The sequence below is a fragment of the Dipodomys ordii genome, unplaced genomic scaffold (genome assembly GCF_000151885.1).
Source record: "Dipodomys ordii isolate 6190 unplaced genomic scaffold, Dord_2.0 Scaffold195, whole genome shotgun sequence".
Lineage (NCBI taxonomy): Eukaryota > Metazoa > Chordata > Mammalia > Rodentia > Heteromyidae > Dipodomys > Dipodomys ordii.
In genome coordinates, this window is record NW_012267411.1 from 24,232 (window position 1) to 49,116 (window position 24,885).

At 38.9% G+C, this 24,885-nt stretch overlaps 1 protein-coding gene across 1 annotated transcript in view; it reads left to right on the forward strand.

The window, feature by feature from the left end:
• Lamb4 (laminin, beta 4) overlaps positions 1 to 24,885 on the forward strand; it is a gene marked incomplete at its 5' end in the record, with an annotated part of 50,557 nt that overhangs the window by 22,859 nt on the left and 2,813 nt on the right. Inside the window, 9 exons of the mRNA XM_013034715.1 lie at positions 2,174 to 2,540; positions 6,644 to 6,804; positions 9,308 to 9,513; positions 10,810 to 11,013; positions 15,121 to 15,265; positions 16,402 to 16,609; positions 18,692 to 18,830; positions 21,276 to 21,449; positions 22,871 to 23,024. Of these exons, the coding sequence (XP_012890169.1) occupies positions 2,174 to 2,540; positions 6,644 to 6,804; positions 9,308 to 9,513; positions 10,810 to 11,013; positions 15,121 to 15,265; positions 16,402 to 16,609; positions 18,692 to 18,830; positions 21,276 to 21,449; positions 22,871 to 23,024 (1,758 nt within the window). The remainder of the gene's footprint in view (positions 1 to 2,173; positions 2,541 to 6,643; positions 6,805 to 9,307; positions 9,514 to 10,809; positions 11,014 to 15,120; positions 15,266 to 16,401; positions 16,610 to 18,691; positions 18,831 to 21,275; positions 21,450 to 22,870; positions 23,025 to 24,885) is intronic.

The window sequence follows — 24,885 nt, forward strand, 5'->3', positions numbered from 1 at the left end:
ACACTTCAAGTGAGGAACAGAAGCGCACATTCGCTTCATTTTATTTATTTAACTGAAATAGTCCCATGTGATTAGTGGGGACAATATTGGGCAGCACAAATTTGGAGGCCAGGTTGGTTCTAGGAAGTGAGATTTTTGAGTTGTTGTTTAAAGTCAGCTTCCAAAGCAAACTGATTCCAAGGTGTGACCGATATGTAATCATTATCACCCCTACATTGCTATGCATAGTAACTCTTCTCTTTACTCCATTTATGTGTACTCTGATAGCTAACAGAAATATTGCCATCATTCCTTTGCCCCATTCAGAAAACATATCCTCAGTGAATTGCTCCAGGCCATGCTTTAACTCAGTTTTCTGAGTGGAATCGCTGGTTTCCAACAAGGGAGGAGAATCTGGGGCTGTACCGCAGTGGTAGTGTGCTTACTTAGCATGGACAAGGCCCTCGTGCCATCTCCAAGCACTAAAACAAAACAATAAAACCAGGAGGAAGTTTTGGCTCTTAAAAAAAAATCTGTCTTTAAAAGTCTTTAAAGTTTCTTTTCCTGCATCCCTCTAATTATTTGGAACTTGTTTCATAAAAAATGCTTTCCTTTTCTTTTAAATAAATGAAACACGTTGGGAAACTTTGCAAACCAAGTTAGGCCACAGATCCACGGACGCTCCTGGCAAAGACATTTAATGAGAGGAACCGTGGCCTCCATGGTGAAGTGATACTGCTGTCCCCACAGGCTTCACACTGAATGAGGCCCCTGGGTAGAATCTGATGGATTATACCTAACTGAGGAGTCCATTGTGCTAATCAAGTTTTATTTGCAATTGGCATTATTTACCATCAAACTGTCATATACATTTTACACCACTTGTTTCATCCAATGAGTCTGAAGACACAGGCTAACTCTTGGAAATAGTAGTGACAGCAAGGGCCTCCCCATCCCCCATCCTCTGACTTCATCAAGAACCTTCTCAAAGGGCTGTATGTGATCAGCTATTTTAAAAAAATTAAGAGGGCTGCGAAGGTGGCTCAGTGGTAGAGCGCTTGCCTTGCACGCCTGAGGCCCTGGGTTCAATTCCTCAGCACCACATAAGCAAAAAAGAAAAAAGCCGCAAGTGGCTCAAGTGGTAGAGCGCTAGCCTTGAGCTGAAGAGCTGAGAGACAGCACCCAGGCCTAGAATTCAAGCCCCACAACTGGACCCCCCCCAAAAAAAATTAAGACAGTTGAGCACCAGTGGCTCACACCTGTAATCCTAGCTACTCAGGAGCCTGAGATCTGAGGATCGTGGTTCAAAGCCAACCTGGGCAGCAAAGTCCATGAGACTTATCTCCAATTAACTACCAGAAAACCAGAAGTGGCACTGTGGCTTAAGTGGTAGAATGCTTGCCTTGAGCTGAAGAGTTCAGGGACAGCACCCAGGCCTAGAGTTCAAGCCCCATCACACACACACACACACACACACACACACACACACACGAAGAAGAAGAAGAAGACTACGACAACGACGACAAAGTACATAGAGTTTATGGAGAATGAAACAGTCTCTTTATATAATAGAAGATGACAGGGATGAGCCTCCAGGCTAGGAATTCTTTTTTTTGTTTTGTTTTGTTTTTGGGGGTCCGGTCATGGGGCCTGCACTCTGGGCCTGGGCACTATCCCTCAGCTCTTCAGCTCAAGGCTAGCGCTCTATCACTTGAGCCACAGCGCCACTTCCGGCTTTTTTCTTTTTGTTTATGTGGTGCTGAGGAATCGAACCCAGGGCCTCAGGCATGCAAGGCAAGCGCTCTACCACTGAGCCACCTTCCCAGCCCCAGGCTGGGACTTCTTAAGGTCAGTGTCACATCTGAAGCAACATGGGCAGCAGCTACCACAGTTACTACTGCCACTACAGTCACTACAGGCCCCATGACATCCACATGCCTTGCTCAAACAGATAAAACAGCATCTGATAGTTTCCATATTAAAAACCAAAACAGAGCTAATATGTTACTGGAATACAGAGGGGCGTGCTGTATTTTAATGGCCATCATGCAGATCTTTGAAGTCAAATGTTTTTAAATAGTCACCCAAGAATCATGAGTTGGGAATATCCTTGGGAGAGAGAAGAGGGCTTTCCTCCTCTACTAGTCATGAGCACAGTACCAAGTGACATTCTCTTTTCCTTTTCCCTTTTAAGCATGCAAGTGCAACAGTGAAGGAAGCCGGATGCCGCTGTGTGACCCAGACACAGGCATGTGCCACTGCCGGGAGGGTGTTAGCGGCCAGCAATGTGACCGCTGTGCCCGGGGTCACAACCAGGAATTCCCTGCTTGTCTTCCATGTCACTTCTGCTTTGATCAATGGGACCACACCATTTCTTCCCTCTCCAAAGCAGTGCAAGGGTTAATTGCTAACATGGAAGATAAAAGAGAGACCCTGACTGACTGTGAGGTAGACTTCCAAAACCTCAGAGAGAATGTATCTGCAATCAAGAGGCTTTTGAAACAGCCTCTTCACTCACCTGGAGAATTCTTAAAAGTCAAAGACTATCATGACTCTGTGAGGTAAGACTGGCTCTCGGGGGACAGCTTGTCCAACTACTGACTCATGCTGACACCCACCTGGTGCTCACGTCATGCTTTCCTATCCCTTTCTTGCCTAGTTAGGATTTCATGTGATTTTTTTTCACAAATGCCATTGCTTATTTAACAATATGGCACTATTCAGAGGTTAATTAGGGAGCTGGGAGTGTCATTTGGTGGTAGGGTGCTTGCCTAGCATTGGGAAGACCATGGTTTGATTCCCTAACACTAAATAAAAAAGGAGCTTGAGATTCCCAAACCCAGCATAGCTGGGAAACATGAAACTGCTCCATAGCCATACTGCACTGACTGTATCCAATCTCCCCTAAAAGGTAGAAAATTGGAAGTATAGTCATTCCTAACACCAAATAGCATACTTTCCATTGTTACAATCAAGGAAAACTTACCAGACCTTCCCAAACTCTCCAGTTGTTTAGTCTTAAAATAAGGATGGTAATTCCTTCAAAATACAAGATCACTTTATAATGTTTCTTTTTTCATTCATCAGCTGTTCTTGAAATTATACTAGTTGCTTTTTGGCTAGATGTCAGAAAACCACAGCTGATGGGTCAAATCCAATACAGGACTGTTTTGGCGGATAAGTTCCACTAGAACACAGATACACCCACATATTACAGGTCTCCCTCTGTAGTAGCAGAGTTGGATAATCATCACAGAGACCCTGGGACTCCAGAGACAATCTTTACCAACTTGCTCTGGGCAAAAGCTGTATTAATATAGTTTACTAGCAAAATAAAGTATGTGATCGTATTTCAAAAAAAAATCCCACCTTCCCAAAAAACTTCCGGAATTAATTTAAAACTGTGGAGGTTTGTTGGTGGTGGTGGAAGTTTTATTTATTTATTTATTTTTGGTGTGTGTACTCACATGTGCCAGTATTGGGGCTTGAACTCAGGGTTTCATGCTCCGTCTTGGTCTGTCCACTTTCCAAGCAATATCAGACATTTGGATTTTCTCTGTGTAGCCCAAAGAAAACATGTCTGAGGATGAGCTTTAGACATGGACCACTGGTTTGTGGTTATAGATACTAGAAAATATCAAAGTACCATTAGATATCAGAATTAACTAACCTACAATGAACATTCTGGACTAAGGACTGCAGGATCCCTAAGCAGGGTCAGAAAGAAAACAGTAGGAAGAGTCCTGGACCCAGGCTAAAATGATGAGAAAAAAAGTTGGCTACTGACCTGATCAGTCAGATGCCAAGATACTCTGTCCTCTCCTGGCCCACCCACTAAAAACCCATGTTGCTTTTTAGTGGCACCCATACACCACCTTCCATCTGAGCTTTCCCTGATCTCCCCCGTAGAAAGGCATGTATCTCCTCTCTCCATCTTTAAAGATGGGTTTGAAGAAGATTTTGTGCTTCTTCACTGTTATATAGACAAGTCAAAAGGAAGCAAGAAAATAAGGAGCCTATGTTGCCATGAGCATTAAAAACTCAGAAGCCAAACTACCTTAGTTCAAATCCACTTACTATCCATGTGGCTTCAGGCATGTGAGGTCTCCAGCAAAAAGACAGAAGCAGCCAGGCACTAGTGGCTCACACCTGTAATCCTAGCTATGCAGGAGGCTGAGATCTGAGGATTGTGGTTTGAAGGTGGCCCAGGCAAGAAAGTCTCCAATTAACCACTAAAAAGCTGGAAGTAGAGCTGTGGCTCAAGTGGTAGAGTGCCAGCTTTAAGTGAAAAATCTAAGGATCTGAGTTCAAGTGCCAGTAATAGTGCGCACACACACACACACACACACACACACACACACACACTGAGGTCATGGTCACACCTATAATTCTAACATTCAGGAAGCTGACACTAGAAGTTACTGAGTTTGAGTTCAAGGCCATCCTTAACTGAATAGTAAGCCAGCCTGGAAGCAGCGCCTCTGAGAGAGACAGACAGACATATTATGAGTCTATTTCATAGGATTCTTGGGAATATTACTCCAGCAAGCCTCTTAGTATAGTGAATGCACACAGTAAATGCTTAAGGAATTCCAATCAAATAGTAGTGGCTATGTTATTTGTATTATTGTCATTAGCCTAAAGAATGCTATTTTTATAGTCCTGGTGATTAGAGCCTGAAGGAAAAGTTTGTAGAAGAGAGGGGAAGAAGTCTGTTAGAGACAAAGAAAAGGTTAGGAAGAATTCATTAATATCTTTATTTGTGCCAAGATAAATTAGTCTTATAACTCAGATCCCCTCAATTGTACCCTTTAAGACTGCACCCAATTTCCCTAAAAAGGAGAGCTTCATTATCCACTTGAACAAACTGAACTGTATATGCTGAACTCAGCAAACTGAAGTAAGAAAAAGGTCTGTGCCATGAATCGGCTATATCTGAAACATATTTGTCTTTCCACAATCTCAGAATTTATTGAATAGCAATAAAATCACAAGCTAAGTCAATTTCATTGGTTTTTATTCACCAAGTACTCCTGAATTCCCTTTCTATTTGTGGCTGTTGCTGATCACAATTTCTTGTATTCCAATCTTATTTAGAAATATTAACTTTCAGAACACACATTATACTTCACACAACAATGTTTGTGATACAAAATGGCTGCAAAAGTTTGAAAGAGGTTACAAGGTTCAGAAGGGCTTTACTGAAGCACAATTAGAGAATGGATAGAGATACAGGAAAAGTCTCTGAGATGTACAAGACACTATGTTGAAAATGAACTTTACAACTTGTGGTGGGGGGAGGGGAGGAGTTGGGGAGGTGAGGAGGGAAGGGATGGTAGGGGAAAAACAAAGGAGGAGGTAACAAGGCTCAGTAGGAAATGGACTCATTCCCTTACTCATATAACTGTAACCCCTCTGAACAGTATCTTTACAATCAAAGATATATATTAAAAAAAAGTTTTAATAAGAAATGTATGCATTATCCTGCCCATGTAATTGTAACCCCTCTGTACAGTATGTTCACAAAAAATAAAATAAAATAAAATGAAAAAAAAAGGAGTTTTATAAACCCCAGGCACAGACTTATTTGGGGCACAATATTGTCAAATGCAGGTCCAGACAGTTTCAAGTGTCAATTTGAGGAGAGCTGTGTGTTATAGGCAGGACAAACTGCACTTGAGCTGGAGAGGAAAAGTTGCTTTACTGTGACAGTTCTGCCAGATAGGATGGCTCATTACAAGCCACCGGGTGATAGGTCAGTGTGCCTGACGTCTTAGTCTTGGGAGGCTCCTTTTATAACCCAGGTTACACCTGGTGTGATTGACCAGTCAGGTTTCTGATGTGATCCAATACATTCACAGATGATTTGTTGGCACAAATGAATTAGTAGTTTGTGCCTTATGATATGCGGTAGCTAGTGGTTGTTTGCCTGTATAAACAAGATGTGGAGTCATACTGTCTTGGCACATATACTCAAAATGAGATAACTCAAGTCAAAAGTGTTCTTTTATAAATGGAGTGACTCAGGGCTGGACACGGCCTGAAAGCTGCTTTATACAACCTAGAGTAACTCATAGGAGGCCCAGATACCTCTCAACGGTATGAACTGTCATAGTCAAAGGGAATGGGGAAAAAGACATCCAGTATCCTCTTGCCAGCAAATGACCTTATCACTATTGTAAATTAAAAGTTAAGACTCTCTAGAAGTAGAACTACAATGAATTTTGTTGAAAGCTGACTTACTGTAAATAAAGAACTCATATTACCTATACTGGGTAAAGCATTCTGTTTTATCATGTGTTAAAGGCTAAGTGTAAACTGGCTTTTTTTGAATGATTTAAGTGAATCTTGTCTGAATACATGCTTTGAAATGCTAAGCAAAGAGAAAAACAGCCAGGACACTTGAAATGGGAAGATTAGAAAACCTTTCCTAGAACTTGAATATTTGTCATAGTTTAAATGAGTGATGAAATATAGCCAGGAAGCTGAAGTAAGAGGAAAGAGAAAAATACCAGATTTATAATGTCAAATGAAAATTATGTGTGTGAAGGTCCCTTTTAATTGAGGACACCTAATCATGGGGACAATTTTGTGGCATGCTTTTGATTACCAATATATCAAATAATAAAAGCTTAACCATATAAAACTTCATTTTCTTCGATAGGAAACAATTCATGCAGCTAAGTGAACAACTGAAAACAGTCTATGAATTTAAAGATCTAAAGGAAACAATAGAAAGAATGGAGAATGAAACAGACATTTTACTTGAAAACCTTCAGGAGGAAGTTGATTTGCAATCCAGCATCCTTAATGCAAACATTATAGGTAAGAGAGAAAGTGATCTGTAACTGTTTCTGCACGAACTTGGATGAAATCCACAGCAAATCCCATTAGTGAGCTGTTCTCTGCTTACTCCATGATGCCTGAGCACTTTAGAACATGCAGATACATGCATTCAAGGTATTACTTGTACACAGATATTTTACCTTTTTAAACATTTTTTTAAAAAACATTGAAGAGGGCTGGGGAGGTGGCTCAGTGGTAGAGTGCTTGCCTTGCATGCCTGAGGCCCTGGGTTCGATTCCTCAGCACCACATAAGCAAAAAGAAAAAAAGCCGGAAGTAGTGCTGTGGCTCAAGTGGTAGAGCGCTAGCCTTGAGCTGAAGAGCTGAGGGACAGCGCTCAGGCCCAGAGTTCAGTCCCCACGACCGGACCCAAAAAAAAAAAAAAAAACATTGAAGAGCCTGGATAGCTTTTGTTCAAAATAACAAAAGTTAACAATGTCTGATACTACACAAATAGTAAAACCCAAAGTAAGCTAATAACAAATCGGTAACTTAGAAATTCTCATGTGGCCATAGGCAAATTAGGGTTTCTTTTCTTTTTTCCTTCCTGGCAATAATCTACTTCATTTCCAGCAACCACAAATGTGAAAGAATATGATGCAAAAAAGGAAATAGATTCCTCCTGAGAACGTTGTTGGAACTGGAATCATGTAACACACTGGCAATCATTTCTTCATATTGCATAGTTCTTAAAACTGAATGTGAGCCATGTCAAAGCCAAGATCAACTTGGAGGATAAATGGAATTCTAAAGCAAAGCTTTAATCAGCTCATCTCTTGTTGAAGATGACATTTCCTATTATATTTGTAATTGGACAACCTGTTATTACAAAGTCAATACTGAATTTACTCACACCTACTCCATCTAATTGAGAAGTAAAGGGGAAATATACTGAACTCTTGTCAAGACATAAACATTGACTGCTTTGCCTTATTCTCTGTGTAGTGACTGTTTTTCATTTGATCCTGACTCAAAAGAGAAAAAAAATAGAGTGCAATTAAGAATGTCTAAATTTAATTAGATAAATTCTAGAAAAGATCTATTAACAGTATTTAATCAATACCATGTCAAGCATAAGGAATTATTTGTTTCTTGCTGTGGAATATGGCACTTACTGAAAGAACTAAAGATCCATTGGAAGTAACCGCAAGCCAGGTAAAATAAAACTACTCCATACCAGGAAATGTTATAATTTGCAGGCCAACAGCAGTTACTGAGCACTGTTGGACAGTACAGACAGGGAAATGATTATGGCAAGTACCTGCCCTTGAGTTATCCCTGCCACGAGGGAGAGAGGAATCTGCTTCGGTTGCAGGGTACAAGAACCAAGTTCTTCCTGATTATAAGGGAGAAGATTATAACTGAACTGAGCCTTGCAGGAGGGAGCTAAGTTTGCCAGATAAATAAAAATGGAAAATCCTTCCAATAAATAAGAACATTTTTTTTTTAGCCAGGCACTGGTGGCTCACACCTGTAATCCTACCTAGTCAGGAGGCTGAGATCTGAGGATCATGGTTTGTAGCCAACCTGGGCTGTAAAGTCCCCATGAGACTCTTATCTCAAATTAACCACTCAAAAACTGCAAGTGGCACTGTGGCTCAAGTGGTTGTTAGTCCTAGGGCTTGAGCTCAGGGCCTGGCTATTGTCCCTGAGCCTCTCTACCACTTCAGCCACAGTGCCACTTGTGGCTTTTTCTGTTTATGTGGTACTGAGAAATTGAACCCAGCACTTATTCATGATAGGCAAACACTCAACCACTAAGCCACATTCCCAGCCTCAAGACCATGTTGATGAATGTGACCAAAAAAAATTTAAAATAGCAGATGTATTTGTCTCATACCTGGATTATAGTTGTGTAGAAAGTGAAAATCAGGATTCTAGCCCTCTGGTTCCTAAAATGTGGAGTTAGGATTTAAAAAGCGAGTAGAGCTGTCACTCAAAATGGTAAAGCACGAGCCTTGAGTGAAAAAACTCAGTACTCTACCACTTTGAGCCACAGACTACATCTAGGTTTCTGGTGGTCAGTTGTAGATAAGAGTTTACTGGACTTTCCTGCCCATGCTGGCTTCAAACCTCAATCCTCAGATCTCAGTCTCCTGAGTAGCTAGAATTATAGGCATGTGCCATCGGCATCCAGACTGTGACACATTTTACAAAATATTTTCATATTGTCTCACTTGACCTTTACAAATTTTTATCACCAATTTATGAGTAAGGAGATGAAATTGAAGAGATTTGTTCAAAGATTAAACCCAGTTAATAAAGAGAAGAGCCAGGCCAAGCCCAACTAAAAAGTATTTGAAAGTCAGTGGCCTGTATCTATTACCACTTATCTAATCCTTCCCTTTCATATGCAAATTCAAGCAAGGGTGTTGAAATTTTATAGGGAAAATTGAGACTAAGACAAGAAGTAAATTGTGTTGTGACTGTCAGGATAGTTAATCTAATTTACCTTTATTTTATCTTTCCACAATATGTTGTAGATTCCTCAGAAAACATCACAAAGTATTATCACATATCAGAATCTGCTGAAAAGAAAACTAATGAAACCAGTTCCATCATAAATAACTCTGAGAATACCAGGAACAACTTACGTACCATTTTAGATACAGTCACTTCTAAAGAAGACTTGTTACTGAAAAAATTAGAGCAGATTAAGGTACCAGATATCCAGAAACTCAATGAAAAGGTAAATACATAATGGTTTAATGAAAAGTTTATGGTTTCTTGTATACAGAGCTCCTTAACTGTACTTTTTTCTCATTTATTTTTATTTCATTTATACTTATAAACGTATGATTAGTACAAATGTATGTTTATAAATACAGAAATAATATGTAATATACCTTCTGTAGTACAATACACAAAAATATAAATATACTTACTTAGTCTATATTTTATATCCTTGATTCAAGGATTAGTCAAAATTAAAAATCAAAGCTTACTGCTTGATTTTATTATTTTATATTACTAGTTACAAAATAGTATAGCAAATAGACATTATTCTTCTTGTTTTGTTATAAGTAAAAATTAATATCCATCTTCAAAGAATAAAAATTAAATTAATGTGGAAGCACAAAAATGTAACTTTAAAAAACCTGTAAGTACAAAAAGGACAGATTGGTACAAAATTCACAATTTAGATACTTATTCAGTTGCTCAGGATCTACTAAGGTCACCCCCTTGCTACTTAGTATAGGTAACAACTAAAGAAACCTACATGACAAAGCAATGCCTAGAGAGTGGAGATATGGCTGAAGTGGTAGAACACTAGTCTTAAGTGAAAAAAAGCCAAGCAAGAACACAAAGCCCTGAGTTCGAGCCCTAGTATCAGGTAAAATAAGCCAGACCCAAAGAGACACAGGTTCCATGGTTTTCCTCATTTGTAATAATTAGTATATGTCTAAGGATAGACCTAGCAGAGGATCACAATAGCTCAATAGCTATATACATATGACCACATAAAATGATGCTAATTGAAATTGCTTCCAAGATATGGAAACAAAAGGTTCTTTTTGTTTTTGTTTTGTTTTAATGTACTACGTGAAGTTATTTCTTTTTTCTTTCATTTTTTTCCTTTGGTTTATTTATCCTTTGTTGTCACTGTTTTTTATTTTGGTACCCTGTATCTTGTATACACATTTATCTGATTTGGGGAAAGGAAAGGGAATAACAAAATGGTGAGACAAAGGATAAAGGGTGAACCAATGCAACAGTGATACAATACACTGTTTTGGAAATGAACTTTACAACTTGGTGGGGGGGAGTCATGGGGGAAATGAGAGTGGGAAAAAAACAAGGGAGGAGGTAACATTATTCAGCAAGAAATGTACTCATTACCTTACTTATGTAACTGTAACCCTTCTGTACGTCGCTTTCATAATAAAATTAAATTAAAATAAAAAAAACAATACTTTGCCTTAGAGAATCTGGATAGCATTAGAAAATCACTGCTAACAAGTTGCTTTGACATTTCTTCTGTAAGGTATGTGGAGAACAAGGGAGCTTGCCTTGTAATCTGTCATCCTGTGGGGGCTCTGTCTGTACAGGCCCTGAGGGGCTCCAGCAGTGTGATGGTCCCGGCTGCCAAGGCCTTCTGACCCTCTCAAGGAACATTCTTCAGAAAACCCAGGAAGCAGAGGCTGTGATCCACCATTTGGAGAACCAGACTCAAGGGTTGACGAATCAGGTAAAGAATGTCTTCTGCTTGATTTGTTGTTTTTAATGTACTATGTGCTTTTTTTTGTTGTTTCTGTTGTATGTTCTTCCCCCTATGGTATATCCCTGTTGTCACTGTACTTGATTTTGGTCCCCTGCATCTTGTTTATACATTTATCTAATTTGGGGAGGAGAAGGGGAATAACAAAATGCTGAAACAAAGACACAGGATGACCCATTGCAACGATGATACTCATAAGACACTATGTTGGAAATGATCTTTGCAACTTTGGTGCGGGTGGAGGGGTGGTGGAGGATTGGAGTGGATAGGGAAGAAACAGTAGGAAAAAAAACAAAGGGGTAACAATGTTGGACAAGACATGTACTCATTACCTTACTCATGTAACTGTAATCCCTCTGTACAGCATCTTTACAATAAAATTTTTTTTTAAATCTTACCAAGACAAAAAAAGCAAGCTGGATTTTGGTAAAGTGCCATTTAATTTACCAGCAAGCGAGGATAGACTCTAGACATTGTGCATTCTAGAGGTTGAGAAATTAAGTGTTCTAAAGATTAAAATAGAGAGCCAGGTATTACTGGCCCATGCCTATAATCCTAGCTACTTATGAAGCTGAGAATCAGAGGATCGCAGTTCACAGCTATCCTAAGCACAAAAGTCTATGAAATTCTTATCTCTAGTTAACCAACAAAAAGTTAGAACTGTGGCTCAAACAGTAGGGCACCAGTCTTGTGCAAAAAAGGTAAGGGACAATTCCCAATCCCTGAGTTCAAGCCCTACCATGGTTAACAACAACAAAAATATTAAATATATAGATGTGTGAAGGAAAAGATTAAATGTACACATGTATGAGAGAGAATGGTGATTTTGATCAAGATGCCTTATATTCATAAACTGACTCATTGAATTGTAACTCCTTTGTACCATTACTTGAAAAATATAATTATAAACACACACAAAGAAAGAACAAAAGGAAGTCACTATTCAAATAAACTGTACAGAACTGTAAATATACACTTTTAAATAGATGGAAAAACTCAAAGTGTATTATTGTTGGTCATAGGCTTTCTATGGACATGTTTTTCTATAGCAAATACTACACAGGAATGTCAAAACTCAGCATGAGGACTAGGAATGTTGTCTTAGTGGTAGAGTGCTTGCTTAGCAAGCATGAAGCCCTGGGTTCAATTCCTCGGTACCACATAAGCAGAAAAGCCAGAAGTGGTGCTATGGCTCACAAGGTAGTATGCTAGCCTAGCAGAAGTTCAGGGACAGTGCCCAGGCCCCGAGTTCAAGCCCCAGGACTGACAAAAAACAAAATAAAAAAAAAAAAGACACCTCAGCATGGAAGCTTTGAAAGCTATAGATCTCTCAAAGCAAAGAATCATTTTTCATAAATTCAAGGATATAATTCCTACTAAAATACAATTTTAATATCAGAATTTAATGTTAGAAAATGCTTGAACATGTAACACTTTGAAATTATTTCATTTACTTTTCTGGCAACATTTATGAGTATCATTTTTAATTACCCAGCATGTTTAGTTTTTTGTTTTCTTTTGTTCAAGTCACAGTTCTGAGGATTGAACCTAGGGTCTCACAGATGCTAGGCAGGTACTCTAGTACTACCATCCTGTCTTTAGGCTTTTTCAATATGTACTATATCCTTTGGTTTTGAAAATATGATGATGGCATTCTTCTTTTTTTGATAATACATACAGAGCCTTTGATGAGGAATAGAAAGGGCTGAACTTTTATTAATATAATCCAAATATTATATCAATCTGCATTCTTTTTGTTTTTGGTCCTAGTATTGAGGCTTGAAATCAGGGCCTTAGTGCTCTCCCTTCAATTTTTAGCTCAAGGACAGTGCTTTACAAGTTCCAACTTTTTGGAAATTGGAGATTGGTTAATTGGAGATAAGAATCTTATAGACTTCCCTCTGTACAGTATTTTTACAGTAGAAAACATATTAACATAATTTTTTTAAATCTCATAGACTTTGTTGCCAGAGCTGGCTTCAAACCACAATCCTCAGATCTCAGCCTCCTAAGTAGGATTACAGGCGTGAACCACCAACTCCTTGCAGTTATTTGTAAAAAGCAGAAGCCAACTCCAAATAAAAAGAAAATGTGTACAAGGCCTTAGTATCAACAGAAAGCTAAGCTTGGGAACAGGGTGAGAATCACAGGCAAGGTAAAAACTCACAGACACCCCCTCCTCTCCTGCTTCCCCCTCCCCCAGCCTCATTCTCCCTAATTCTTGTTCAGTTACTATAGAGGGCAAGTTGTAGAGCTAAATTACTACAGAGGCTTAGTTCTGATGAGCTAAGATGGAAAATCTCCTTAATCTACTAAATGATGTGAGTTTTCTACTTGCCTGGTCCCAATTCTGTATTGCTAACTAATTTTTCACTTACATATGATTCCGCATTGCTTTTACAAGGAGGCATTGAGTAACTACTACGTACCAGACAATACAGCAGTGATATTAACAACACAAATCTTGGTCTTACAACTCAGTGGTTAAGAGAATCCTTGTTTCACATAACTTTAAACTACTCCATTCCTCTCTCCCCTGCCCCCAAATCAGACCTCTCATTCCATTGCAATGAACCCTGGTTGTGGGTGGATTTATGATTAAGCTAACAATAGCTTTAAGCTATTTGTCTTAAAAGATAACCCCCTCAAGTCTATATTAACAGAATGTAGTTTAATCAGCAAGTAAGTGGAAAGCTAGAAAAAGATGAGAGCAGGTGGGTCTGCCATAAATTACTGTGGTATTTTCTTCTTGATTAGAAAGGGGAAGAGTGCCAGAAGAGACTGAGATAATTCTCAGGAACCAATTGTGTCAGAAGATGGATTGCAGATAGATGTTTTCAGAGTGAGGTGACTTAATGATCAGTCTTTCTGAATATGGCCTCAACTAATCTACTCTGAGATTTCATCAGGCCTACTTGAAGCTTTTCTATATGGAATGAATTCTCATTTTTCCTGAATTCTCATTTTATAGCTATCCAGCCTTATTTAACTGCTGTCCATGTCAGAGAAAGTTCTAAAGACTTGAGGATAAAGTCTCCAAAAAAATTAAAGTACACATTTTTAATCATATAAATCCTTTTTATATTCTGTGTATTTCATTTGTTGATGACTATACATTAAATCCTTCTTCCCAATCTCTGGCTCAAATTAAGCAGGCTCCTTCTGTGTGGAAATAAAGATGCTTCCCTTCTACATTATGTTTGATTCTAATTGGCCCTATTCTGTCACAATTAATTTATTCAATAAAGCTCAGCTGGTTGGTGATATTGTCCTATTGCTTTCTCCTTCCCTCTAATTTGCTGGAATCCAAAAAAGTCCGTGACCTTTGCACTTCTAGCTGCTGGTGTATGGGTTCCTCATTCCTTCACCCAGAGCTTGTGTTTGGATTTGTAGCCCACTCAGCTCAAGCCCCTTTATTATAAGTAAACACTTTCTTGTTAGCTTTCAAAGAAAGTACATTACTTATATTTGAGGAATGATTCCAAGAATAACTATTTGAACATATATAAAAAAAGCTATTTTCAACCTGTTAAGCATAACAGTCACTACAGTAAGTAGTCCTAAGTAATTTGGGACAAGTTATTAATGTTAGAGAATGCTACTCTTAAAACAATTTATGTTTTTATATATAGTAAGAAACTTCACCAACACTAGGCTAATATTGTTTTCAAATAGTAATTTTGATTACTAACAATGTTACAAAATGAAAATTCTTCTTTATTAAGAAACTTTGAGGGGGGAGATAGGAAGGGCAGGGATGGGAAGGGGAAAAAAGGAGGAGGCAGCAATGCTTGATAAGAAATGTACTCATTACCTTGCTCATGTAATTGTAACCCCTCTGTATGGTATTTTCACAGTAAAAAAATTAATAAAAAAAAGAAACTTTGATAATGAGCACATGATAATCATCTTTTAAAAAGAATCCTTTGGAATGAACCTATGGTTTAATTACTTAGACTTCTGCTTGTGTTTTTTTTTTTAGCAACAATTTTATTTGAACCAGCCAAACAATTAAATAGTCACAGAACATGTCTGATTTTTACATATTTTTTCGTTGTTTATTTTTTCTTATTCCAGATTAAAAACATAAGTGAACTGGCAGAAGTCTCTGGAAACAATGCCATACGGCTGAGTTTGAAACTAGAAAATATGAAAAACCAAAGGGAATCTGAGGAAAAAAAACTGAACTTCTTAATCAAAAAAGCGAAAAAGATTTTGTTAGGTAATTTTTAACATAAAGTTTTTTTTATCTCTTTCTTTATAAAAATGTACCCAAAACATCATAACCAGTCCCAAATTATATTAGTTTAAAATGACATGGCTAAACCAGAAAAAAAAATTGATGTAACCTTTGGTTTTAATCTCAAGACATTATGCACCAAAAGGAAATTAAGACTTTCTGGGTAAGATTAATTTTAATCAATTAATAATTGGAGTTTCCAATGTTGTCTCAGCAATCACTTCATTAATCTATTTCATATTTTCAAGAAATCTCTGTGACCAACCACTTCTCTGCTTTAATGTTTCAAGAGATTGTATTACTGCATTCTAATGCAGATATCCAAGGTAAAAAGAAAGTATGTGGATACAACCTTTGAATAATACTCAATAACAAGAAAGAGGAATAGACTCAGTATACTGGATAAAAGCACGTTAGCGATGAGTTAGCAAGAGGGATTGGGGTTGACTAAACTGGTTGACTAAACTTTTTGGCAGTTTACTGCAGATGCAAATTAATTCAGGCAAAAATTAAAAGCAAATTGCCTATCTAGTTACAGGAAGATAGTAGCAAGTGTTCATGATAGAGTGGGCATGTATAACCTGCTTCCTATATAATTCACTGATTATAGTGGCTGTGCTCTCATTGTTAGTGAGCAAATTTCTAATAAGAGGTTCAATTTAATTAACCTGACAAGTTGAAAAAAAAGAATCTGTATCCAAATATTATTAAAATTAAAGGTCCACAGAACTAAAGATCTAAGGGCTGGAAAGGTGGCTCAGTGGTAGACCACTTGCCTTGCATGCCTGAGGCCCTGGGTTCGATTCCTCAGCACCACATAAGAAAAAGGCTGGAAGTGGCGTTGTGGCTCAAGTGGCAGAGTGCTAACCTTGAGCTGAAGAGCTGAGGGACAGCGCTCAGGCCCAGAGTTTAGGCCCCACGACCGGACAAAAAAAAAAACAAAACAAAACAAAGAACTAAGGATCTAAGTAAGGGATATATACAACCTACTCATTGTGTCCTAGGAATGCACTGTTAAATGCAAGTGACTTTGATCTGGAATTCACTATGGTTACATGTACATGATGCAGTGATTGCTAAGGGAGTATGATGACCTAAAACCTGACTTCTTATTTAAGAGGAAAATGTGCCTCCAGAAGATATAGAAAAAGTTGCAAATCGTGTACTTAACATCCACCTTCCAATAACATCACAAAATCTAACCCATGAACTTGACGAAATACAGACATTTGTACAACTCTGTGAGGACTACAAGATAGATGTGAACAGGCTAAATAAGGCAGCAGATGGAGCCCAACAACTTTTGGTGAAGGCCACAGCAGCTGAGTAAGTATGGTATTAATATTCTCTTCTTGCTATAATGAGCCACCTGTTAAAGGTCCACCTGAAAAAATTCTTGGCCCTGGGAGCTATAATGTGCAAATGAAATTACCCTCTAGTAATTCAGTGTCAAAACTGAAGGCTAAGCTTTTTTTTTTTTTAAAGAAAAGTGACAGTTGGGAGACAGTGTGTAGGGATGCTTGCTTTCTGTTCTCCTCAGAGCCTTCCCTGCAGTCTGAGGCCTACATTAATGCATGCCAGCAAATGCCACCTGTGAACTATATCCCAACACTTTAACCTGTGGTTGGAATATGGTGTCATTTCCCCTTCTTTTGAAAATCTAAATTTACAGAAGGCTACAGTAAAAACAAAACAAAACAAAAAATTACAAATAATACAGGAGTCGGATATACATATGATGCAAGAGTTAATGAACTCTTAACTCCCTTTCCCCTGTTCACTTAGCCAAGCAAGAAGGCAAAGCAATCTTTATAGTGAGTGGAGGCTGTGGGTGAGGGTCATAGCATCATTGGAATGCTCCCAGAGCTGAGGCCTGAGCTAGACCTGAGGCAATCCTCATCATCCACTGGAACAAATGATGTGGGCCAGATGCCTCTGAAAGTCTGACCCCTTTCCAGTATTTAAAACCAGTTAGATAGTGTAGCTATGGTATAATTAAAAAGCATCAAAAATACAGAGCGTGCAATGGTGATGCTTTTAAAAGTTGGTACCTGATGTACCTGGGAGAAGCTCAGTCCATGAAAAGACAAAAAAAAAAAAAGATTATAGAATTAAATGCTGGGATGTGTGAGTAACTTAAGAAATAGCTGGGTGCCGGAGGCTCACACCTGTATTCCTAGCTACTCAGGAGGCTGAGATCTGAGGATGGCAGTTCAAAGCCAACACGAGCAGGAAAGTCCATAAAACTCTTATCTCCAATGAACTACCAGAAAACTGGAAGTGGTGTTGTGCCTCAAGTGGTAGAGCACTTGCCTTGAGCTGAATTGCATAGGGACAGTGCCCAAGCCCAGAGTTCAAGCTCCACAACCAACAATAACAACAAAAAAAAGTGGGAGGATTTTGGTAAATTTTTCCCTTCTTTACATATCTGGTACTTTCTGAATTTGCTATAATGAGCCGTATAGTTTATATGTTATATACACATAACACAGCCTATCTGTGTATAATATATAATATACATAATATTGTAATATATACTGTTATGTATTTCCACATACATATAGTATATATATGTACATATATATATATAGAGAGAGAGAGAGAAAAGAGAGAGACAGAGAGATTGTGAGTGTGTAAAGTAGAAGAAACGGGTGCTAATTCTTAGGGAATGTACCAAAATGAAATGCTAGGGTAGAGGGTTTGTACTGGGAGGAAGGAGGATTCCTGAAGTTCAGACTGTCTGTGGGAGTAAAGGATGGGCTGGGTGTGGCAGGGATATGTTATAGCCCAGCTTATTTTTGTTGTGGGCACGAGCACATCTACTAACGCTTCTCCAAAGTCTGATGTTCTATTCACTTGGTATGTTCTATTCAAAGTGATTTTGAGCCCACAGCTGTAAGCATGCAGTGAATGCTGACTTGAGGTGAGTTCTCTTCTGTACAGTGCTTTATCACTTGGAATGCTTGTGATTTTAACCTCTGACTGGGCCCCTGAGTGACTGGAATGTCAGCAAAGCTTAAAACCCCCCTGAATAAACATAGCCTGAAACACAATTCCTCTCTTGCTCTCAGTGGGGCCTCTCAATCCCCACCCCCACTCTGATAAGTATTTCAAGAGTGCCATGTGTGGTTCAGAAATTAGAAAGCTGCAGTTGAATAGTTTTTATGGGCAAAGGAACCTATATTTGGTAAGAATCTGTATCTAGTGGATATGCACATGTGTTGTTATTGGCATTTAAATTATACCTATTTCTCAAAATGAAGCCTTCAGTACTTTGCTTAAGAGGAATTTAAATTGACTTTATAAATAATTCACTACAGTTTCTGGCTGAATGGAGTGAACTTTCAAGGTGAAGTAAATAAATAATTGTATATTTATCTAATCTGATATGTTAATATCTTACCTTAGGAAAGCAGCAGATGGTCTATTAAACCTTGACAAAACATTGAACAAGATGCAACAAGCTCAAATCACCCAAAGACAAACTAACACTTCTATCACACAGTTGACTGTTGAGATAACAAAAATAAAAAAGAATGTACTGCAGGTATTTATCTTCCTTTTATACTAAACTGAAATCGGTTTGATGGTGGGAACAGCAGAGTGGTTTTTAAGGATGCCAGTGTCACACTTGCCTTACCTGTCTGATGGGACAATTCTGAGGATAAATTAAGATGTTAGTGGGCTTCTGCACTTTATTGATGAGCTCTACATTCATGGGAGTGGTCTTGTTGCATTCGTGATGCTAAGAAAATACATTAAAAAATTCTCTGCAGAAGCCTTCCATTCTTCATTTCATTTAGTCCTAACCAATTCTGAAGAATGAGACAGCTTGTGAAGGAGGAAACTTAGGCTCAGGAAGGTTCATGTGACAGCTTCTGGTCACACAGCTAATTAACTGTAGATCTAAGCCCTTATATCATGGAGAGAAGTGGCTTTAAATGCTCATAAACAACAGAAGTGAAGACATTGTTGTTCCAAGGTTGTTGTGACTAAACATGAACTTCTGCCAAATATTCTAAACTAAAAGGTTATCTCACCTAAAAGAACTGTTCTATCCAGAGCCCGAAGGGAGAAAGGCCCTGGCGTAAGCCATGCCTTGGTTCAGGAAGAGTAAGCCCAGAAGTTGGTGGTTGGAACAGGACCTGATCTCATGGTGTGAGGGCTTTTCTTCCTTGGCTGCATCCTCTGTCATATCCCCTTCCTTACATTGTTGAGAGTTACTCAGACTCTGCTCTTCAGGTTTTGTTTTTAGATCTACTGCAGGCATCTTGAGATGAAAGGCAGAAATCAACAAACAGGAAAATGATTGCTAGGAAGAAGCTACATATATACAGTAGCAAAACAGGAAGGCCCCTAGGGTTCATTTCCAGACACATACTGTAGAATAGGAGTTGGCAAATACAACCAAATCATATGGCCTGCGGCTGCTTTGCACCATAACAGCACAGAGTTGAGGGGTTGCAAGGAGTACATAAGCCGCTTTATTATCTATCCCCTTACAGAAAAAAAAAGCATGCAGATGCCTTTTCTAGAAAAACTCCCACAGATGCCTCAGGGCATGGGAAGAGATTTCTATATCTAAAAATATAGCAGACTGATACCCTAAGGAACCTCTTAGTTAAAAGAACTAAAAATATTAGCTAGGATATTTCAATTTTTAAATACATAGATGAATTTATAAGAAACCAAGGATATCCTTAGAGACCAAAAATGATGGGGAAGCATGAATCCAGAGCATAACCAAGCCCTAATATGACAACAGCAGATGGCACCTGCCACTCTCTAGTGCACTACAGACTTCCACTCCAATGGTTGCTATGCCAGACAGAAACCAAAGCCCACATAAGGAGGTGACAAGTCTCCTGACCTTCACAGAAACGGGAATACAAAAGAAAACTCCCCTCCCCCCCCCCAGAGCCAATAAAGAATTTTCTTCTGGCTGGGCACTCATGGTTCCTACCTATAATCCAAGCTACTCTTAGGCTGAGGTCTGAGGATGGAGGTTCAAAGCCTGCCCAGGTAGGAAAAAAAGTCTTTGAGACTCTTATCTGCAATTAATCAGTCAAAAGTCAGAGCTTGCTGTATGGCTTAAGTGACAGAACACTAGCCATGTAAGTGGAAAAAGCTGAGCAAGATCACAAGGCCCTGATCCAGCCCAGGCAAGAAAGTCTCTGAGATTCTTATCTGCAATTAATTACCAAAACAACAACAACAACAAAAACCTGGAGTCAGAGCTATGGTTCAAGAGGTAGAGTGCTATCCTTGAGCATAAAAAGAGCTCAGGGACAGTACCCAGGCCCTGAGTTCAAGCCCCAGGACTTTTTTTTTCTAATCAAGTTACAGAAATGTACACTGTATTTGGTTATTTTTATTTTTAAAACTATACTTTGTTAGGAATTATTCATAGACTATACTATACAGCCTTTAAGAGCCCGGGCACCTAAGGCTCACACTTGCTATCTTAGCTAATCAGAAGAGATCTGAGGATCACAATTCAAAACCAGCCCAAGTAACAAAGTCCAGGATACTTCTCTAACTGACTACCAAAGAGAAGAGGAGCTGTGGTTCAAAATGTAGAGCACTAGCTTGAGCAGTAACCAGGCCAGGTCCTGAGTTGAAGCCCAGGATTTATTAAAAAAATAAATAAATAAATGAAATGAAATGAAATGAAAAACATTAGATTCAGAATTGTGGCTGCCTTTAGTGTGAGGAGAGATTAAATGAGATGTGTTTCTGGGGCTTTGGCTCATAGACAGTGTTGAATTCATAAAATTGGCTAGGTTAAGAACACATTTGTCATAGTTTTTTTTTAGACCTTTTCATATGTCAATACTTTTGTTATAACTTTTTCATTTATCAAATGCAACAGCAAAGGTGATGACATATTTTCTCTGACATCACACACAGCTTTTTTCTCTTTTGAGGAATTAATAATAGCATATTTTTTAGTTGTTTTATTAAAAGATTTTTCCCTTCTGTTCAACAACAGGCAGAAAATCAAGCAAAAGAAATAAAGAACAAGCTGAATTTCACAAAGCAACAGCTGGAGCTGGAGGATGAACTGACCCTGCTGCAGACCAAGTGGCAAAGGAGCCAAGACCTAATGGGCAGAGCGAAATCCCAGGCTGACTCCGCTCTTCACCAGGCTGGGAGAGCTGAGAAGGTCACTTTTTCCTTTCACTGTCACTAGGAGCAAATAGTGCTTCTGTAAAGAACAATCCCTGAAGCCCAGATTGTTGTGCCATTACTCAGCGCGGTTTTTTAAAGCTGATCCATGCTCGGTGGTGTATACTCATAAGATCCAAATGAACAGAGACCCTGTACATCCGAAGACTACCCAGTCATGTCACAGTGTTCTCCCTCCACGTCCCCATCCTAGTATGTTTAGTAGTCTCCTAGTCACATAGTCTGTAAACCAAATTTTTCCCAATTTTTTTCATACTTTTACAATTTAAGCTTTTGGTTATTATATTTGCCCTTTAATTCAGCTGCATAACATAAAAAGAAAGTAGTAGGGGGCTGGGAAGGTGGCTCAGTGGTAGAGCGTTTGCCTTGCATGCTTGAGGCCCTGGGTTCAATTCCTCAGCACCATATAAGCAAAAAGAAAAAAGCCGGAAGTGGCGCTGTGGCTTAAGTGGTAGAGCGCTAGCTTTGAGCTGAAGAGCTGAGGGACAGCGCCCAGGCCCAGAGTTTAGGCCCACGACTGGACCCCCCAAAAAAAAGTAGCAGATTTTTTAAAAAATCACCCACCCAAGAGACAGATCAAGTAACTAATGTTTGTATGAGTTAATTAAATGGATGTGGAAAGTGGCTATTATTTAGGTTGCTGAAAGAATCTATCAACTCATTTTCTTAGCAGGAAATCTTTGGTTGATTAAATTAATATAGTAGCTTGAAGAAAAGAAAAATGTTAGTTTCTACAACTGGTCTGTTCTCTTGATGTTAATTTCTAATGTCTAGCGGTCCAGAGCTTGGGAGTTGGGGACCCATATCCTGTCCATCCTCTGCCTGTCCCTAATGCTTGCTCATCGACTTTCCTTCTAGGTCGTCAATCACATGTATTTGATGTCAAATACTGGTAGTCAAATACTGATTTCAGGAGAGAGAGCTTCTTACTAACATTCATTTAAGCCTTCCTTCTTACTACATTTCTTCTTTTGCCTACCAAAGGATTTGAGGCTTCAAATTTTCATTCTTTAGTTCATACTTTAGTTCTTACAGTGGTTTTTAACCCAGCTGAACCAGAGATGTGTCAAGGGTACAATGAAGTCATGCCTTTCTCCTGTATCTCCCACCCTAACATCAGTATAAGGCACCATTGGTGCTGCATAGATGGTTTCCTAATCATGCAATAGTGATCAATATTTTGTAGCAAATTTTGTTTTAACCAAATGAGTTTTTCTAACATTAAAAAAAACAAACATGCAAATAAAGCCCTCTCTGAACTCTCAGACAGGCTCAAACACATTGGCTGAATTAAGGTTTCCTCTGTTCCTCTTTGTGCATAGTGTTTGTAGGTTTATCGCTGCATATGCATGTGCTTCCTAAGTATGTTCTGATGATAGTAGTGTGACTCTGTTACAGGAATTTGTTGAGCTGGAAAATCAGTATGCTATTCTTCAGCATGAGACAAGGGCCAGAGGACTAACAATGGAAACTTGGGGGAAAGTCATTCAGCTAAAAGAAGCAGCAGTGAAACTAGCTGAAGAAACAGAGGACAAGATAACAAGGATTGCTGGTATCTATTCTTTTATCTGCCCCACAGATGTGACATTGTAACAACTCCACCTCCCCCTTAGACCATTTGTATTCCTCTCTGTTTATCATTAACACTATTTAAACCACGTGATTAAGTTCACTGAGAGAGGAGAAGGAGAGGAATTTGTGTTTCAGGGACTGTAAAGGAACAAGTTTCACGTGTGAATTTGCCTAGGAAGGAATGAGTGAACCTCTGCTTGGTGTCTATCAGAGCAAACTAAGATTCCCTCTGGCCACTGTGAAGATGCCGTCTCCTCAATTCTGTGTTCTCAAGTAAAGAAGAGGTGTCGCAGAACGTTTGCCTCAGAGGACAGAGATATTGCTAAACATACCACAAAGCACAGGGAGCTCCCCAAAACAATTGCGTCCAAATATCAGAAACTGAGGCTGAGAGGCCTTCTCCTAACCTATGCTGCTTTTTTTTTTTCTCAGTCAAGTAACTTTTGGGTTAGTATGATCTACACTCTAGCATACTGGGTCACCTCACATGGATTAGTAGACAGTAAGCCAAGGGAAAAAAATCACTTTTTTTGGACTTTGATCAAAATGAAAATGCTGATGCACACAGGGTAGAGTAAACGTGTGATATGCACAGCCAAAATCTAAGTCCAAATCTTCTTTTCCACACTCACTTAATTTTTCTGGGCAAGCATTATGTCCTGATCTCTAGTCCAGAAATACCAATGAGTATATTGCTTTACTCATGGTTTTATTTACTGACTCCCCAAAATTCAAAACTGATTATAAGCTATTGAGATACGTGTAACTTTCAAAATATTGAAATAAGCAAGACTCTTTACTGACAAATTATTATAAAATGCAACTTTGTCCTGACGACCATTTATATCATCTCCATGGTATGACAATGAACTGCAGAGTAACTATGGGCCAAATTCAGGAAAAATACAAACCAACCTATAACATTAGTTTTATTTGGGGGAGAAAACCATAGCCAATATCATGAAAATCATTTTCTGAGTGCTCTATATAGTTTTTTTTTTTTTTTGTCAGTCGTGGGGCTTGAACTCTGGGCCTGGGCATTGTCCCTCAGCTCTTCAACTCAAGGCGAGCGCTCTACCACTTGAGCTAAAGCGCCACTGAAAATCATTTTCTATTATTTGACCATAGGAAAAAAAATGAGAAGACTATTTCTAACTTAAATCAGAGCCCAAACTGCTTCCATTTATCCAAAATGTACAGTTCAGGAAATTAATTACAAAAGAAATTTGTTAGAGAACTTGTCAGATATACCTAAAAAAAAGTGCATTCTTCATTTTCTCTCTTCATTTTACAAACTCAACCAGGTAGAAAAATAAGATTGATTTGGCTGCCACTCAACTCTGCTACTTGAGAAGGGGCAAAGCATTCATTAGGATGACATAGATGTCCATGGGATCCCGGTGAGGACCTTGGGACCCCAGTGAGGACTTGGGTAGCACTGAAGTTAACAGAGTGAAGGGTGGGCTCAGCCTGAAACCAGGGTCACACCCAGAACTCCAAGTCAGTCAGAAACAGAAGGAATACTTGACATAAGGCTGGACAAGTACTTGAAAGTTTAGTTGTCTCAATTATCTGTTTACCAGAAGTGGCACTGTGGCTCAAGTGGTAGAGCGCTCGCCTTGAGCTGAAGAGCTGAGGGACAGTGCCCAGGTCCAGAGTTCAAGCCTAATGACCGACAAAATAAAAATAAGCTAGAATTGGTGCTGTGGCTCAAGTGGTAGAGCACTCACTTTGAGCAAAAGAAATTCAGAGACAATGCCCAGGCCTACAGTCCAGCCCCAGGACTGGCAAAATAAAAAACAATTATCTATTTACTTTTTGGTGTGTGTGTGTGTGTGTGT